Raw genomic sequence first — 18040 nt, 5'->3', positions numbered from 1 at the left:
GGGGTGGGGAGAGAGAGAGAGAGCAATATGTTAGGGTAGAGAGAGAGAGCAATACGTTAGCGTAGAGAGAGAGAGCAATGGGGTGAGGTAGAGAGATGGGTATGGTACAAATATCATATTGGGGGGAGACAGAGGGGCATAGCTCAGAGCTGTGATTGGGGGAGAGAGAGTGAGGGTAGTTTGGGGTAGAGAGAGGATATGTACGTTTTTATAATATTTGTTTTGGGCAAATAAGGTGTTTAAAATGACTTTTATTTAAATAAAATTTGTTTAGGAGGTTAGAAGATAGAAAACTCGTAAAGTTAATACCACTATAAATGTTTTAAATTTCAAGATCCATAAAAAAAATCATACATGAAATTAGAGTATAGTATGAATTTTTCCATTTTTAATAAATTTTCCTTTTTATAATAAGAAATAACCACGGGGTTTGAAAATTAAAATTCATTACCTTGCCATTTTACGAGTTAAATGTAAAGTGAAGAGCATGGTATAAAGCATGTGACCACAATAATTCACGGTCATGAGTATTTATCACCATAACATTTGTATATGACTATAATAATTCATAGTCATGAATATCTATCACCATGCAATACTAGTTGTGGGTGCTCACATCATATAGTATATAGCATTTTGTAATTGTATTCAATAAATTCTGGACACTTATATATATTTGTTTTATACATAGAGTATTTTTTTAGTAAGGGTATTTTTTATCATCAAGAGATGTGTGACATCATCTACATGAAGTGTGATATTACAACATTGTTAGTGGTATTTAATGCTTCATGTGGGTTCTATAGTACGAGCATATATATATATATAAAGTAATGATCCTATAGGACCCTCCCCACCCATGTGTGTAGCCCAAATGATCACTATTAAAGTTTGTCTCTAAAAAAGTTATCACATGGGTGTGGGACTTGATTTTTTTATAGATCTGTGTCAAATTTAACGATAATTCTTTGGGATCCTACACACATGGGTAGGGGAGGGTCTTATAGGATTATTTCTTATATGTATATCTAATAAGATACTACAAAACGCCTATAAACGAAAATAAATAATGATTTCGCCTATTCTCATTACCTTCCGAAGTTCATCGTACGGTCACGATTATCCAATAGTATTTCATTTTTCAATTTTTTTATACAAATCTGAATGACTTGAAATTTGTATCGTATGTTTATAAAAAATAGATGAATCTACGAAAAATATCAAAATAATATTTTACATAAACAATTTGATTAAAATACCCCAAAAAGTTTAGGGGGTATTTTGATTAATTTTTTTACGAATTTTTTTTTTTATATTTTTATTATGTGCACCTCACTAGGATGTACACACACTCCAAATTTTAGATCATTTCGATTTGTAAAAAAAAAATGAAAAATGAAACACTACTAGACAATCGTGACTGTGCGATGAACTTTGGACGCTGACGACGGTAGGCGAAATCATTTTTCATTTTCACCTATACGTGTTGGGAAGACTTATATATATATATATATATATATATATATATATATATATATATATATATATATATATATATATATATAGAGAGAGAGAGAGAGAGAGAGAGAAAAAATATGAGATTAGCCCACTAGCTCGTATGAACCTAACATCTCAGATTGATTCTGGGTCGATCTAACTATCACAGATGTCTAGTAGTGTTTGAAATTTAGTTTTTTTTTTTTCTACAAATCTAAATCACTTGAAATTTTAAGCGTGTGTTCATAAAAAATAGATGAATATTTGAAAAATATCAAAAAAAAAATTTACATTAAATAAATTGACTAAAATACCCCCAAAACGTTTTAGGGGGTATTTTGGTTTTTTTTCACGGATAATTTGTTTTATATTTTTATTAGGTCCGCATTTATGAGAAGAACACATACATAAAATTTAAAGTGATATGAATATATATATAAAATAAAATAAAATTCAAGTACTATTGGATATTTGTGATTGTCAGATTGGTCAAGATTCAATTTGGGCCGTTGGGCTCATATATTCGTATAAACTAGTGGGCTAATCCCATATTTCCCTATATATATATATATATATATATATATATATGAGAAATGATCCTATAGGACTCTCCTCCGCCCATGTGTATAGGACCACAAAGGATTACCATTAAATTTGGTACGAATCTATGGAAAAATCAAGTCTCATATCCATGTAAAAACTTTTTTAGAGATTCATGCCAACTTTAATGGTAATCGTTTGGAGTCTTACATACATGGGTGAGAGAGGGTCTTATAGGATCATTATTATATATATATATATAATCTACAATGATTAACCATCTTTATAATTTTATATCTTTATAACAAGTAAGTAAAGAGCATACTATTATATTTAATTAATTATTGTAATATTCGAATATAATTAAGGCAAAATAAGATTATTATGATAAAAGGAATAACAGAAATGTCAATAACAAACCATGATGTGTGTGTGTGGTCACCAATTTTAATATTGAATATAAGTTTAAACTGCATTAAAACCATATATTACAGATTACAAATCATATTATCTGTTACAAACTATAATCTAACCGACTGAAACATAATCAAACTGACTGTAAAGCAAATATAAACAAGTACTTACTGTTTACAGATACAATAACTGGAGAATAACTTCCAATTGTGAGGACAGTATGATGGGAGTGTATGGAAGTTACAATCACACATTTAAACAAAGAAAACTAAGATAAGAAGATAAGAGAGAACCTGGTTTTGGTGTATCAAGAAGATAAGAAAAACCTGGATAGCTTGAGATGGGTTATGGCTGTGAGGTCAGGACAGCAGTAGTCGTGGTCGAGTGGAGAACAGAGAGCTGAAGAGAGAAATGAAGAGAACATAGAGATGGACTGAGAAGGAAGAACTCGAGACCTGCCTAGAATGAGGAAGGGATCTTTCTTTTATAGGCGAAGGTTGGGATAGCTTAGCGAGGAAGTAAAGGAGGCGAAATGACTTGATGTGACCAAAAGGGGGAAGAAGAGACTTAAAGCAAAAAGGAAAAGACAAAAGGAACATAAAGCAAAAAGGAAAAGATAAAAGAAAAAGAAATATGCTTTAAAAGACATCTTTAAACAGTGACATATTTGTCGTCTTATGTCGGCAGCAGAGTGCCTGGTTTGTCGTATGTGTCGACGGCTACAGTGAAGGTATCTTGATATCGTGGCTTGAGGTAACATGTGGTACGGAAAGCATTCTGGTATAGTATATGAGGTGACATGGTACTGTGGAGCATCTTTATGGCCTTTGGCTGAATTCATTGGGGTCTTCTTCTTCTAGGTCTGTTTCTTCTTCTTCTTCTGGGTCTGCTTCTTCTAGTGGGAAATATTTATTGTTGTGCAATGGTGAGGATTGTACGGTTTCGTCTGATGAAACCGGTTTTCTTCCTGCTTCTGCAAAGATTTCTTTCATTTGTTGTTCTAAGGTTTCTTTGGAAGCTTGTGGGTTTGATTGGAGCATATTTCGTAAATATGTGGGAAAGTCAAATGAAGTATTGGCTGTATTATGTTCACTTGGACTTGGGTGATATATGGGTTTTTGTGGAGGTATTCTTTTGGGGATTATGGTTGTGGGGTCCATATTAAAGATGTCCCACCATTTAACTGATACGGTTTTGCCCAGTCTGAAAATATAGGTATGGTCAGCTGTATTATTAACAGAGATTGAGTATTTCCATTTCATAATCCATGGGAGTTGGTATAGTGCAACAAAGTATAGGTGATTGTCTGTATTATTATCACTATTATTGAATATCACAAATTGTTCCTGCACTTTTTGGAAAGCAGGAAGTAAATTTGCAGTAGTTGATCCCCAAACTAAAAACCAATTTTTAAACCAGTTAGGGAATCGTTCGAAAATAGGCAATCGGAATTGGATATACCAACTATGGGTATTGTTTGGATTTTGATAATAAAACATTTTATGCCATGCTTCTATATATTAGGCATACTTCTAATATTTATATGAAAAGTCAGGATTATGTAATTTCTTCCCTTGAGCAGGATTGCAACCCCACTCATCATAAGAGAGTAATTTCTTAATCTGGATTTTGGAGTATGCAATTACTCTAGTATTTTGTTGATAGTAATGGACAACAGATATGGATCATGTTTCCATGAGAATTGCTTCATAATATTCTCTGGTTTTGACTCCATTGGTTGGATTCAAATGGTTTATTAGGTATAATGGAGCAAATTTGATAGGGTCTATATTCGTATGGTGGTCATCAATGGTAATGTCCATAAGGTATGCTCTTTCAGTGTATGAAGACCTAAGAAAATTAGGCTTCTTGTTTGATTTGGACTGTGCTTGAGTATAAGCGGGAGTAGATGTATTAGCTTCTGGGTAAGTAATTTGGTGAATAGGAGAATTGGAAGGTGAAAGGGTTGCCAAATGCGGGAATTCACCTTCAAATGGTATTATATTCAGTGGGCATTTCTCATTGCGAGAATTGCTTCGAGAACCCATGAGAGTAGGTGGATTGGATAGAGTAGTATTATCGTTATAAGCTGCAAAGAGCTGTAGTGCAAGTGATAGTGGTGATTATCCGTCGTTGGCGTCAGTGTGGCCCCCCTGCAAAAATTCACAGGTGAGAAAATCAGGAAGAGAATTAGAAGACCCGGGAAGATGTTCAATGGTAAAATCAAAAGCGGACAGGATAGCCTGCCAGCGGGCAAATATTTGTTTAGCAACAAGATTTTGAACATCTTTTTGCCGAATATCTTTAGCTGTTTTGCAATCAGTTCTTATGATAAATTGTTAATTGAGAATATCACTTTGGAATTTCGTAACACAATGGACGATGGCAAGTAATTCTTTTTTGAACATAGAATAGTTTTGCTGGGTTGGGTTCCAGGCTTTAGAGGTATACCTGAATAGTTGTTCCTGATTATCCATGCGTTGCTTGAGAATACCGCCCAATCCCAATTCAGAGGCGTCACATTCTATTATTTTGAAAGCAGTAGGATGGGGAAGAGAGAGGCAAACAAGGGTTTTTACCTTTTGTTTGATTAGTTGAACTGCTTTAGTATGAATATTCGTCTATTGTAAAATATGCTTTTTTAATCTATCATGTAAAGGCTTAGCGTCTATAGCAAGATTAGGATAGAAATCACTAACATAATTTAAACATCCTAATAATCTTTGAAGTTCTTTTTTATCTTTTGTATTGGGAGAGAATTTGTTTATAAATTTTTGCTTAGACCTTTTATATTTTTTATGTACTTTATTAGTGTTGGATTTGTATTTGTCTTTTTTATATTTTTTCTTTTTCTTATATAATTTTTCAGGGGTATTTTTCCTATCTAAATGGTATCCAAATTGTTCACAGAAACCACCGAGTTCTTTACGCTTGGTAATTTGTTGTTTATCTAACTGTCTTTTGAGTTTAAGATCAGTACATAAAGCTAATCCTTCAGCACATATTTCTGCTGAGAGTTCTCCGAGTGTATATGCCGAGTATATTATAATTCCATTATGTTTCTTTCTAAGTCTATCTTTGACTTTTTCTGTAAAAAAATAGGGTAGAGTAGCAATAAATTTTTCTTTCCAATGGTCTAATTGACAATCTTCTCGTATTAGTAATCGTGAGAAAAAGACATCCTTATACCATTTATAATGGGATAATGCAGGACAACGAAGATTAGATAGCAGATCCTCTGATCTTGCTGCCAATAAGGCCGTACTTCCTACAAAATAGAGTGTAATGGTATATATTAAGGTGTTTACTGCATCACTTTCAGTATAAATTATTTCTTGATTTTGCTTATTTCTGGCGGTCCATTGTCTTGTATTGGTAAGGATTTTATGTTTAGTCTCATCATCTACATAGAAATCCCACCATCCTCTTAACCAGCTAGTGAATCTATTGACTATTGCTTTAGCAACCTCTTGGTCTGGATTGCCTGCCATCTTGTTTGCAGAAGCAAACAATTGTCATATGTCTCATAACATCTAGTATTTTTAATTCAGATAAACCGTCTATTGTCCAATTAACTATTGATCTTCCGGAATAGGAAACAGCTTGTTGTATGACATCTTCTTCAAGCTGAACATCAACAGGTGTAGGTCTTTTATAATATGGCAAAGCTGTTATTGGTTTCCATGTTTTACCATAGGCTATTCTATTTATATCAATAGGTGTAGTATCCATAAAAGCATTTTCTTGGTTTTGTATGGTGTCTTCTATAATTGGTTCCACTTCCTGAAGCATCATTGTTTCATGCTCTGGGATTTTTTATTTTCTTTTATCTGAAGATTCTGGTAATGGAACACGTATATTTGGTATAGGAATACTGAGTTTGGGATAAAGAATTCCTTTAATATCTAATTGGGCTAATTTGGCTATTAACCGATCCATTAAGGTTTTATTATTTTCACCAATATGAAATTTATTTTTATTAAGTTCTGGAGGTGGTTGAACATAACTGCTTTAAGAAGAGAAGGAGTTATTTCCTTAGAAACTAGTCGTTCTATACGTTCTGCTTGTTTTCCTAAAGATTGCATATATAAATTAGTATAATTGTTTTGTTCCACAATATGGGGAATAAGTTCTTGTTTTTTACCTATTTCTTTAGGTAGGACTTTATATGGTGTGGCAATTATATCATATAAATATTGTGATGGTTCTCCTTTACTTAATGGGGTTACTCCTTTGAGTATTATACTTTTTTCAGGAGGGTGTGTGCTAACAGTAGTAGTACCATCCATACTTATGTATGTTTTTTCTTATATGGTTTGGAAAGTATTAAATGGAGGAATGTTTATTTTATGTTGAATGCATATTTATTGTAACCATATAAAGAATCATTTGTTTCTCTTTCTTTTTTGAGAAATTTATTGTATTTTTTATGAAATAATTCTATTAACCTAGGTTGGAAGGTTTGAAGATACCATTCCTTAATCCCTTTATTTTCTAGAGAAAGATAATCTTTTTTGAGATAATTAATATCTAGTTTTCTTTGTTTAAATGTGTGATTGTAACTTCCATACACTCCCATCATACTGTCCTCACAATTGGAAGTTATTCTCCAGTTATTGTATCTGTAAACAGTAAGTACTTGTTTATATTTGCTTTACAGTCAGTTTGATTATGTTTTAGTCGGTTAGATTATAGTTTGTAACAGATAATATGATTTGTAATCTGTAATATATGGTTTTAATGCAGTTTAAACTTGTCTTCAGTATTAAAATAGGTGACCACACACACACATCATGGTTTGTTATTGACATTTATGTTATTCCTTTTATCATAATAATCTTATTTTGCCTTAATTATATTCGAATATTACAAGAATTAATTAAATATAATAGTATGCTCTTTGCTTACTTGTTATAAAGATATAAAATTACTATACGAGGATGCTTTCCGTACCACATGTCACCTCAAGCCACGATATCAAGATACCTTCACTGTAGCCGCCGACACATACGACAAACCAGGCACTGTGCTGCCGACATAAGACGACAAATATGTCAATGTTTAAAGATGCCTTTTAAAGCATCTTTCTTTTTCTTTTGTCTTTTCCTTTTTGCTTTATGTTCCTTTTTTCTTTTCTTTTTTGCTTTAAGTCTCTTCTTCCCCCTTTTGGTCACATCAAGCCATTTCGCCTCCTTTACTTCCTCGCTAAGCTATCCCAACCTTCGCCTATAAAAGAAAGGTCCCTTCCTCATTCTAGGCAGGTCTCGAGTTCTTCCTTCTCAGTCCATCTCTCTGTTGTCTTCATTTCTCTCTTCAGCTCTCTGTTCTCCACTCGACCACGACTACTGCTGTCCTGACCTCACAACCATAACCCATCTCATGCTATCCAGGTTTTTCTTATCTTCTTGATATACCAAAACCAGGTTCTCTCTTATCTTCTTATCTTAGTTTTCTTTGTTTAAATGTGTGATTGTAACTTTCATACACTCCCATCATACTGTCCTCACAATTAGAAGTTATTCTCCAGTTATTGTATCTGTAAACAGTAAGTACTTGTTTATATTTGCTTTACAGCCAGTTTGATTATGTTTCAGTCGGTTAGATTATAGTTTGTAACAGATAATATGATTTGTAATCTGTAATATATGGTTTAAAATTTTAATGCAGTTTATACTTGTCTTCAGTATTAAAATAGGTGACCACACACACACATCATGGTTTGTTATTGACATTTCTGTTGTTCCTTTTATTATAATAATCTTCTTTTGCCTTAATTATATTCGAATATTACAAGAATTAATTAAATATAATAGTATGCTCTTTGCTTACTTATTATAAAGATATAAAATTATAAAAATGGTTAATCACTGTAGATTTGGGATCGTTTTGGTATCAGAGCCAACAGTAAACTGTTAAAAGAGTAAAAGTTACAATATTACTATAGAAACCTAGTTAAATTTACATCTAAGAAAGTTGGTCTGAGAGTTAAGACAAGAGACGAAAGGACAAGTCTAGGCAAAGTACCCGCCAAGGCCAGGAAGAGCCGCTTAGGGGAAAACGCTGGACCCTTGATCGTCCAGATTGTCATTATCCTTAACCTACAGATGGCAAATTTAATTAGAAATATTAAATGTAATACTGCAACACAATCTCAAACATTAAGAGTTAAAAATAAAGAGGAAATTATTATAAATGATATTGAAAATCATATCCAAAATTGGAATATTCCTAAGGTACCAATAAAAGATATTTATAAAAAGGATCATTTAAATTCAAATTAGGTTATGCTATAAAAACAGTAGAAGAAAGTCTATCTGTAACTCAAAACCAATAAGACTTTTAATTATTATCAAGAAAAATTATCGAAAAACATAAAGAGAATAATTATAAATATTTACACATTGGATTGATCCAAATGGCTATTAGACCTTTAACCGGACTAGGGTTAAACACCTCAGTGCTTGTATGCCTAAGAGATACAAGACACAATAACTTCTCAGATTCACTCCTAGGCATGGTAGAATCCAGCTTATGTAGTGGACCTATATATTTTAATTGCTTTCCAAATTTTTTTGTTTCTTTAACAGACCCAAATATATTAAATATATTATCTATAAATTTGAAAACTCATGGATTCAATATGATACATGGTTCTCAAAATTTAGCAATAGTATACAGAATTTATTATAAGGTAATGAATACTCTTTGTCCTAATATTATGAAAGCTGATAAAAGAGATCAAACTATATTATTTCAAATCAATATAGAAAAATCAAATACAATTGTACCCAAAACAATTACTTGGTCCGATATTATTCTACCTCAATCTTGGGCATTACAACATGCAAACCAACCCGAAGAAGTACCTAGAAATAATATTCCAAAGCAAATAATTGAACATCCAGATGGAAATATTGAAATAAAATTCCAACAGCCTATAATACAGGATGACATAAATATTAACAGAAAAAGAAATAAAAACCATTAATACCTGCTAGGAAATCCTGTCATACTACTCCCGATGTTATCATACTTCCTTTTTCATCTACATCTACACTATCTTCAGATTTCCAACTACAAGGAATCAAAAGAACAGCTGACCATGTAGTCATTCCTACATATACATCTGAACCAGATATAGAGGAATTTCAAATACTTACATTACAAATAGAATGTGATATAGAATAAGAAATAAATAATACATATTTGGCTGTGAAAGTAGAAAAAACAAAGAGAAAAATAGATATTAATTATCTCAAAAAAGATTATCTTTCTCTAGAAAATAAAGGGATTAAGGAATGGTATCTTCAAACCTTCCAACCTAGGTTAATAGAATTATTTCATAAAAAATACAATAAATTTCTCAAAAAAGAAAGAGAAACAAAATGATTCTTTATATGGTTACAATAAATATGCATTCAACATAAAATAAACATGCCTCCATTTAATACTCTCCAAACCATAGAAGAAAAAACATACATAAATACAGATGGAACTACTACTGCTAGCACACACCTTCCTGAAAAAAGTATAATACTCAAAGGAGTAACCCCATTAAGTAAAGGAGAACCATCACAATATTTATATGATATAATTGTCACACCATATAAAGTCCTACCTAAAGAAATAGGTAAAAAACAAGAACTTATTCCCCATATTGTGGAACAAAACAATTATACTAATTTATATATGCAATCTTTAGGAAAACAAGCAGAACGTATAGAACGACTAGTTTCTAAGGAAATAACTCCTTCTCTTCTTAAAGCAGTTCTGTTCAAACCATCTCCAGAACTTAATAAAAATAAATTTCATATTGGTGAAAATAATAAAACCTTAATGGATCGGTTAATAGCCAAATTAGCCCAATTAGATATTAAAGGAATTCCTTCTCCCAAACTCAGTATTCCTATACCAAATATACGTGTTCCATTACCAGAATCTTCAGATAAAGGAAAATAAAAAATCTCAGAGCATGAAACAATGATGCTTCAAGAAGTGGAACCAATTATAGAAGACACCATACAAAACTAATAAAATGCTTTTATGGATACTACACTTATTGATATAAATAGAATAACTTATGGTAAAACATGGAAACCAATAACAGCTTTGCCATATTATAAAAGATCTACACCTGTTGATGTTCAGCTTGAAGAAGATGCCATACAACAAGCTGTTTCTTATTCCGGAAGATCAATAGTTAATTGGACAATAGACGGTTTATCTGAATTAAAAATACTAGATGTCATGAGACATATGACAATGTTTGCTTCTGCAAACAAGATGGCAGGCAATCCAGACCAAGAGGTTGCTAAAGCAATAGTCAATGGATTCACTAGTTGGTTAAGAGGATGGTGGGATTTCTATGTAGATGATGAGACTAAAAATAGAATCCTTACCAATACAAGACAATGGACCGCTAGAAATGAGCAAAATCAAGAAATAATTTATACTGAAAGTGATGCAGTAAACACCTTAATATATACCATTACACTCCATTTTGTAGGAAGTACGGCCTTATTGGCAGCAAGATCAGAGGATCTGCTATCTAATCTTCGTTGTCCTACATTATCCCATTATAAATGGTATAAGGATGTCTTTTTCTCACGATTACTAATATGAGAAGATCGTCAATTAGACCATTGGAAAGAAAAATTTATTGCTGCTCTACCCTATTTTTTTGCAGAAAAAGTCAAAGATAGACTTAGAAAGAAACATAATGGAATTATAATATACTCGGCATATACACTTGGAGAACTCTCAACAGAAATATGTGCTGAAGGATTAGCTTTATGTACTGATCTTAAACTCAAAAGACAGTTAGATAAACAGCAAATTACCAAGCGTAAAGAACTCGGTGGTTTCTGTGAACAATTTGGATACCAATTAGATAGGAAAAATACCCCTGGAAAATTATATAAGAAAAAGAAAAAATATAACAAAGACAAATACAAATCCAACACTAATAAAGTACATAAAAAATATAAAAGGTCTAAGCAAAAATTTATAAATAAATTCTCTCCCAATACAAAAAATAAAAAGAAACTTCCAGTATGTTATAAATGTGGAAAAGTTGGTCATTACAAACACCAATGCAAATTAAAAAAGAAAATAGAATCATTACACTTAGATGAATCAATCAAATCAAAATTATATAATATAATCAATTATGATTCTGAATTCTCCGATTCTACTGAATCACATATAGAACATATTCAAGATGATGACCTTTTATGGACAGAATCATCTGACTCTTCCGATTCTTCTACAAATACAGAATCATCTCATCCAATGAACGAATCTAATTGTACTTGCCCTATACCTATACATAATCTTCATATGCTTACACAAGAAGATAATCTAATATTAGATCTTATTGAGAAAATTACAGATCCAGAAGAGAAAAGAACTGTAATCACAAAATTCATTACACTAACTAAAACAAAAGCAAAAACACCTCCTGTTAGTAAAACACCTGATGAATACAATTTTGCTTCTATTATGAAAAGAATAAGTGAACAACATACCTCTCAACACAAAAAATCTTCTATTTCAAACTTAAAACAGGAAATCAAGGAAGTCAAAAAGGAAGTACATCAATTTTTATATATATATATATATATATATATATATATATATATATATATATATATATATATATATATATATATATATATATATATATATATATATATATATATATATATATATATATATATATATATATATATAAGGGAAATTGGATAGTGTTTTGGCCCACCACACACATGTTATGTATACGACGGTTTTGATACAAAAATCGTCATGGATCTATGGGAGCCGTGATGGTTGCCCGTATTTTTTTGCATGAAAAAAATACCACTACAACCATACTATATCTGTTGTATTACCGCAACAGACATGCTATGTCTATGTCTGAATAGATCGGATGGTGTGGAGCCTATGGGGGCGAATATTCTAAGCGCTGCATAATCTCTTCCAAGGAGTCCGATAATTCGAATTGCATTTGTAAATGTGGATGTATACTATGCTCTCATGAGAGCATACTATACATCTACACTCTGAAGTAAAATGCTTACTTAGGAAGATATTTAATCTCATATTTTGAGAACCATATTAACGAACAAATTATTTTTTTCAAAAAGGCATATATTAGATTTAGAGTATTTTAAAACTTAGATCTGACCGTTCATGAATTGGACGGTCTATATTCAACCTCGAGCCATATTTTCTCAAGCATGCAGAAATCCTGATTTGATATTTTTTTTTTTTACCGAGGTCAATCTATGTTATGAAAAGGTCATGTCCCTAAAATTTAAATTCGGAAAAGTACTCCAAGATGGGGCTTTTATCTGAGGGAATAAATTGACACTATACTCCTGCGGGAGTAGTAAATCTTAAGGCCGGTCCATTTAAAACCAGGGATCATTGGTGGTTTTTGAATCAACGGACCGCTCGTTTGGCTTGTGGCTTGGACTCTGCGGCATGGTCGTAAAGTGGGACCCACATTAAATATATATTTATTCTTCCAATCATGGATCAACCTGTCGAAGCAGTTATGTTTAACAGGTTCATCTCTAAATCGACGGCAAACATAAAAAGACACGAAAATGCCAAAGATATCTGAACCGTTAGTTTAAACCCTCAGACAAAGGTTTCGGACCCCAGATTCGGGCCGTGGTTGTTTCTCAAGTGTTTCTGCCACGTGCGTCTGATGTTTATCTGTTCCGCTCGAAGAGTGAGAGTTGGAAATAGAGGAAAACAACCATTTGATATATATATATATATATATATATATATATATAGAAAGAGGGAGGATTTACCTTGAGCGAATTTGGGTTGATTACAGTGTTTAGAGAGAGAGATCTTGCCTTGCGAGAACCTGGGAAAACGAGAGAGAGAGAGACGGGATATTGTTCCACTTCTTAGAGAGAGAGGGGGGGATTATTTTGAGTGTGCTGGAGAGAGAGAGAGAGAGAGAGAGAGAGAGCATGTGTATCGCTGCGTGGGCATGGCGAGCTCATCCCTTGTACCCACTCATCCTCTTCTTCAACAGAGATGAATATCTCAACAGGTTTGATTTTGTCTCTTCTCTACACTTACTTAAATTCATACCCAGTTTAACTCTTTCACTTTCATCAGTATATATGAATATGGGTTCCAGTTGTGGAGTGATTGAGATAAAATTTGAACTACTCAGGCCTACAGAGGCAGTATCATGGTGGGAAGAGCCTGAAATTCTTGGTGGAAAGGATGGCATTGGAGGGGGCACATGGTTGGCTTGCTCAAAGGATGGACGATTCGCTTTCCTCACCAATGTTCTTGAAGTGGATCAACTTCCTCTTGCCAAAACAAGAGGTCAACTTCCTGTTCGATTCTTGCAGGTACCCATATCTCCGCCGATCCTCAGTTTCTCTCTCCAAGCTACCAAAGAAGTAGTTTTTCTCTCTCTAAACTACCCATGTTCTCTTCTCTGCTAATTGGTGATCAATCAGCACCCCTGTTTATTGTTTTGCAGCTTTTGCTCTGCTTCAAGCTTCTTTCATGGTTGTTTTCTTTGATTTGATAGGAACCCTCATTCTCTCTCTCTGCCTACAAAGCCATGATTAGGCAAAAACTTTCTTCTTGAATTAGAATATGGTTGGCTTTGCCGAATATTTCTTAGCTATTGCTTTTTCTTCTTCCTTTTTGTTTTTTTCCTTTGCTCTTTTCTGAATTATCTGGTTTAAGTTATTGCCAGTGGCATCGGTAGAATTTCTTGAATTTGTTCATAACCAATATAATTTTTTCTCTCTAGAAATCCATGTCTGGGAAAAAACCGTGTTCTTGGATTTAGATGCATTGGACAGCGCCATTGGTTACCTAAATTTGGGGTTTATTAGATTTGTTTATTTCTCTCTATGTTGAATTCGAGTATTGGTTTATTGCAGAGTGAGAACAGCCCTTTGGAGTTTGCAGAGGAAGTTGCAGAGGAAGCGCTTCAATATAAAGGCTTTAATCTGGTTCTAGTTGATCTTCACACCGAAACCATGGTGTATGTTACTAACAGGCCAAGTGGAGAGGCAGTAACCATTAAAAAGGTTTCTCCAGGCCTTCATGTGCTCTCAAATGCTTCATTGGATACCCTCTGGCCTAAGGTATTTCTATGAACTTGATAGGTCTCTTGATTGTTTTCTTATTTCAATTTTTGTTTTGAAAAGTAAGTTGGGTTCTTTTGTTTCTGTTGTAATTTGTGGTAAATGTTGTTTGAACGTTGAACAATGGAAATCTGGCAAATAAAATGCAAGACAAATGCCAAACTGGTTAGGAGGGAAACTAGACAAATGCCAAACCGATTAGGAGGGGAAACTAGACTTAGGTGGGCTGGCCATGTACTGCGTAGACCTAATATAACACCAGGTAAGAGGTCTAATTTTGTTTAAGTAGAAGGCTTTGAAAGGAAAAGGGGAAGACCCAAACGGAAATAGATAGAAGTAGTGAGAAAAGATACGGTGACTTTTGGTCATACTGAGAGTATGAACCTTAATAGAGAGGAATGGAAGAACAAGATTTATGTAGCCTACCCCAAATAATTGGGATAAGGCTTAGATGATGATGATTAGGGATTCATTTTTTTAATATATAGTTACTCTAGGGTCATCATCACTTCAACACTGCCTCTTGATTTACATGTGTATGCATTTTACATTAAGCTTGCAGACATTCAATTTTTACGAGATCATTTTACAATGTTGGCTTTATGGCCCTGCTATTTTCTTGGTTTCTGTGTCTGTCGATGAAGGTTTTTTGGGTTTATTCATGAATTGACTGATGGCTTTTATAACAGAAGATCAATTACCTGTAGCGTACTAGCTGATAATTCATACTCCTGAATCTTGTTGGGAACTATCTATCTTGGATGCAATCTCAAATTCGCAAGAAGGTTAAGTAGAAGAAAACAACAAACTTGTTTAAAACTTTAAACATTGTATTCGAGACATGTAGCAGAATGACCGGCATATTTACCATATGATTAAATTTCTCGTTTTCTTGTATTGTGTCTTCACTAATTTTTACTAGACATGTTTTACTTTAAACAGCAGAATGTAAAATACAGTAGAGAACTAAACCATCCACATGTCTATGAAAAAATAAAAATCAAGTGCTAAAAATAACCTAAATATCATTTGTGCAAAGAGATATTGGAAAGGAAACTGTATACTATACACGGTCAAATCCCAGTCCACCTTGGAACGCGGAAATGAAATGGCTTTTCAATTTGCATTGTGATTATTGTCCATTGCTGTCAATAAATGAGAAAGGATTTTCTGGTCAATGTCCATTGTGATTATCTTTAATCATATTAAATCATATTTTCTAATCTTCAGTAGATTTTTGTCTTCTCATACAATGTGACACCAGGATTATGGCTCGGTTTTGTTCCTTTGATTCGTGAGGAGGGACAACCTGTTAGCTGGCCTTATGTTGAAGCAGGATGAGCTCCAATGAGTTAATTCTTCTTTTCGACTGGTGTAAAATTATGGGAAACAAGTTTTATAATTATCCTTTTATTTGATTAAAATGAGTTGTCACATCGATAACTTGTACTGGTGGTATGGATTGAATTGATTTGTGACTTCCAACTAATATGTGTATACAGTAGTAGACATCATACAGCAATTGAAGTCCAGTTTCTACAAACATTTCAGAAATATATAACAATTATTGATTTGTATCACTCTACAAAGTAATATTTTAATGAATGAGTTAAAATTCATGACACTCACCGTACGTCTTTGACTCAATTGTGAAATCCTTGTCAGATAATTGGTAAAAGGAGTTGTTGTGCCCATTGTTACTTCACCATTGTTAGTTATAAACTGTGGGAATGACTTTGTGCTTATACATTCTGCTTCAGGCTAATCGGCTGCGTAAAAATTTCAAGAAACTTCTTAGACAATATGGTAAAGAAGAGATCCATCAGATAAAGTTTCTCGATCAGTTGATGTTGGATACTACCAGAGCTGACAGAGAAAACCTGCCAAATACTGGCTGTGATTCAGACTGGGAACTCGGTTTAAGTTCTATATTTGTTGATACTCAGACTAAACAGGTAGACCATTGGATTCTGTTACTATCCTTGGGATTCTCTCTCTCTCTCTCACACACACACACACACAAAGAAAACAAAAAAAACAAAAAAACAAGACAGTGATTCATATTCTTAACCAGACTTTGAAAATTAGACAGTGTGGTTTTCCCAGTTTGAAGTGGAACTGGTGATTGACAGGTCCGAGTCCCTAACTAAATCAGGACTCTGACCAATTCATCCCAAAATTATATTTTTATCATTTTTAATGTAACAATGAAATTGTTCTTAGATTGGTTTGAGAATCCCAAACTCTGTTTGAAGTTTAAACTTTTTAAACAACCAAAATTCAATAATAATATTTTTCTTCAAAAAAGTTGTCCTTGTAGCCAATCAGGCTCGGACTGGTAGGTAAACGGTCCAGCCCACCATTCTGATTTTTTAGACACTGTTCTGAACCATCGATCTAATTGCAGGGACGCTTGTGCACTCGAAGCATGATTGCACTCTGTGTAAAAGCCAACAGTGAAGTAAACTTGTATGAGAGATATCTAGAAGAGGGCATATGGAAGGAGCACTCCACATTCTATTTCATAAACAGCACCTGATGAAAACCACTCAATTTCAGGATTTGAACAGCCATTTCCAATAAATGCTGCGTTTTAGGGCTGTGAAAATTACGGGCAATTGCCGATGCCTATAATTTTCCAAATTTTAGTTTGCTCCTGGTGACAATTAGCTGTTCTCTAATTTATTTATTTGTCTATTAGCATCTAAACTCCAATTTGTGAGTTGTACATTAGCATTTTCCATTATGTATTATAACTTTATAAGTTTTCTGGACTTGAGTTTTATTAAAAGCAAGCAGCAATTACTGATAAAATTTGTAGTTGGTTTGGATTTGCAACTAGAATAAGATGATGTTGAAGGGCCTCTATCAATCAAATATGTTTTACAAAGCCATGAAAAATTTGCCATTGTTTTTAAAGACTTACACTGCAGATGTTGTTCTATTTGATAATCACAATGACAAATGAGAGAGAGAGATGCTTCAATATTGGGATTCTCAGTTTCTCTTGACCCTCTTCAGTTAATGTGGGTTTCTGAAAGGACTGTATATGATCAAAATGGCATAATAAATTAAGAAGAATAATATAAATGGCAGATTATATAATGGGTGCGGTTTGTATAGAGCTTAGGCTCTAAACAATCAAATTAGAGCCTACCTTCAAATAGTATAGAGAAATGTGGTTTCACTATACTGAAATCTTTGTGATAGCTTTAAAATATATTTTCATATTTATTTATAAAATTTAAAGCTTCAAAAATATTGTAGATCGACTGATCTATGAAAACTTGAAAATCTTTAAAATTGACGGCCGAAAAATACGTTACAAAATATACTATTTTCAAAACTTGAAATCCATTTTTTTCTCATGTCCATACATCTTGATGTCGAGATGGTCAATTTGAAGATATTTGGGCATCAAAACAACCTCTTCTAGTAAAAATTTTGAGGTA

General features: G+C 33.1%; 1 protein-coding gene across 2 annotated transcripts; it reads left to right on the top strand.

Annotated features, from left to right (window-relative positions):
- The first annotated feature begins 13222 nt into the window (after positions 1-13222).
- On the top strand, positions 13223-17402 carry LOC18445543 (uncharacterized). 2 transcript variants are annotated; one of them, XM_011629234.3, is made up of 5 exons: positions 13223-13525; positions 13652-13835; positions 14382-14588; positions 16349-16543; positions 16996-17402. In XM_011629234.3, the coding sequence occupies exons 1-5, from the start codon at positions 13443-13445 to the stop codon at positions 17125-17127; spliced, it is 801 nt and encodes a 266-aa protein (XP_011627536.1). In that variant the 5' UTR covers positions 13223-13442; the 3' UTR covers positions 17128-17402. The 2 variants fall into 2 exon arrangements, with proteins under 2 accessions (XP_011627536.1, XP_088703615.1); XM_088847489.1 differs by lacking the exons at positions 16349-16543; positions 16996-17402 and adding an exon at positions 15853-15976 and having other exon boundaries at positions 13254-13525.
- Positions 17403-18040: the final 638 nt, after the last annotated feature.

Source organism: Amborella trichopoda, chromosome 9 (genome assembly GCF_054954075.1).
Source record: "Amborella trichopoda isolate Santa Cruz 75 chromosome 9, AtrichopodaSantaCruz75HAP2 v2.0, whole genome shotgun sequence".
NCBI lineage: Eukaryota > Viridiplantae > Streptophyta > Magnoliopsida > Amborellales > Amborellaceae > Amborella > Amborella trichopoda.
Note: the sequence above shows the minus strand (reverse complement) of the source record. Positions and strands in the feature narration are given on the sequence as shown.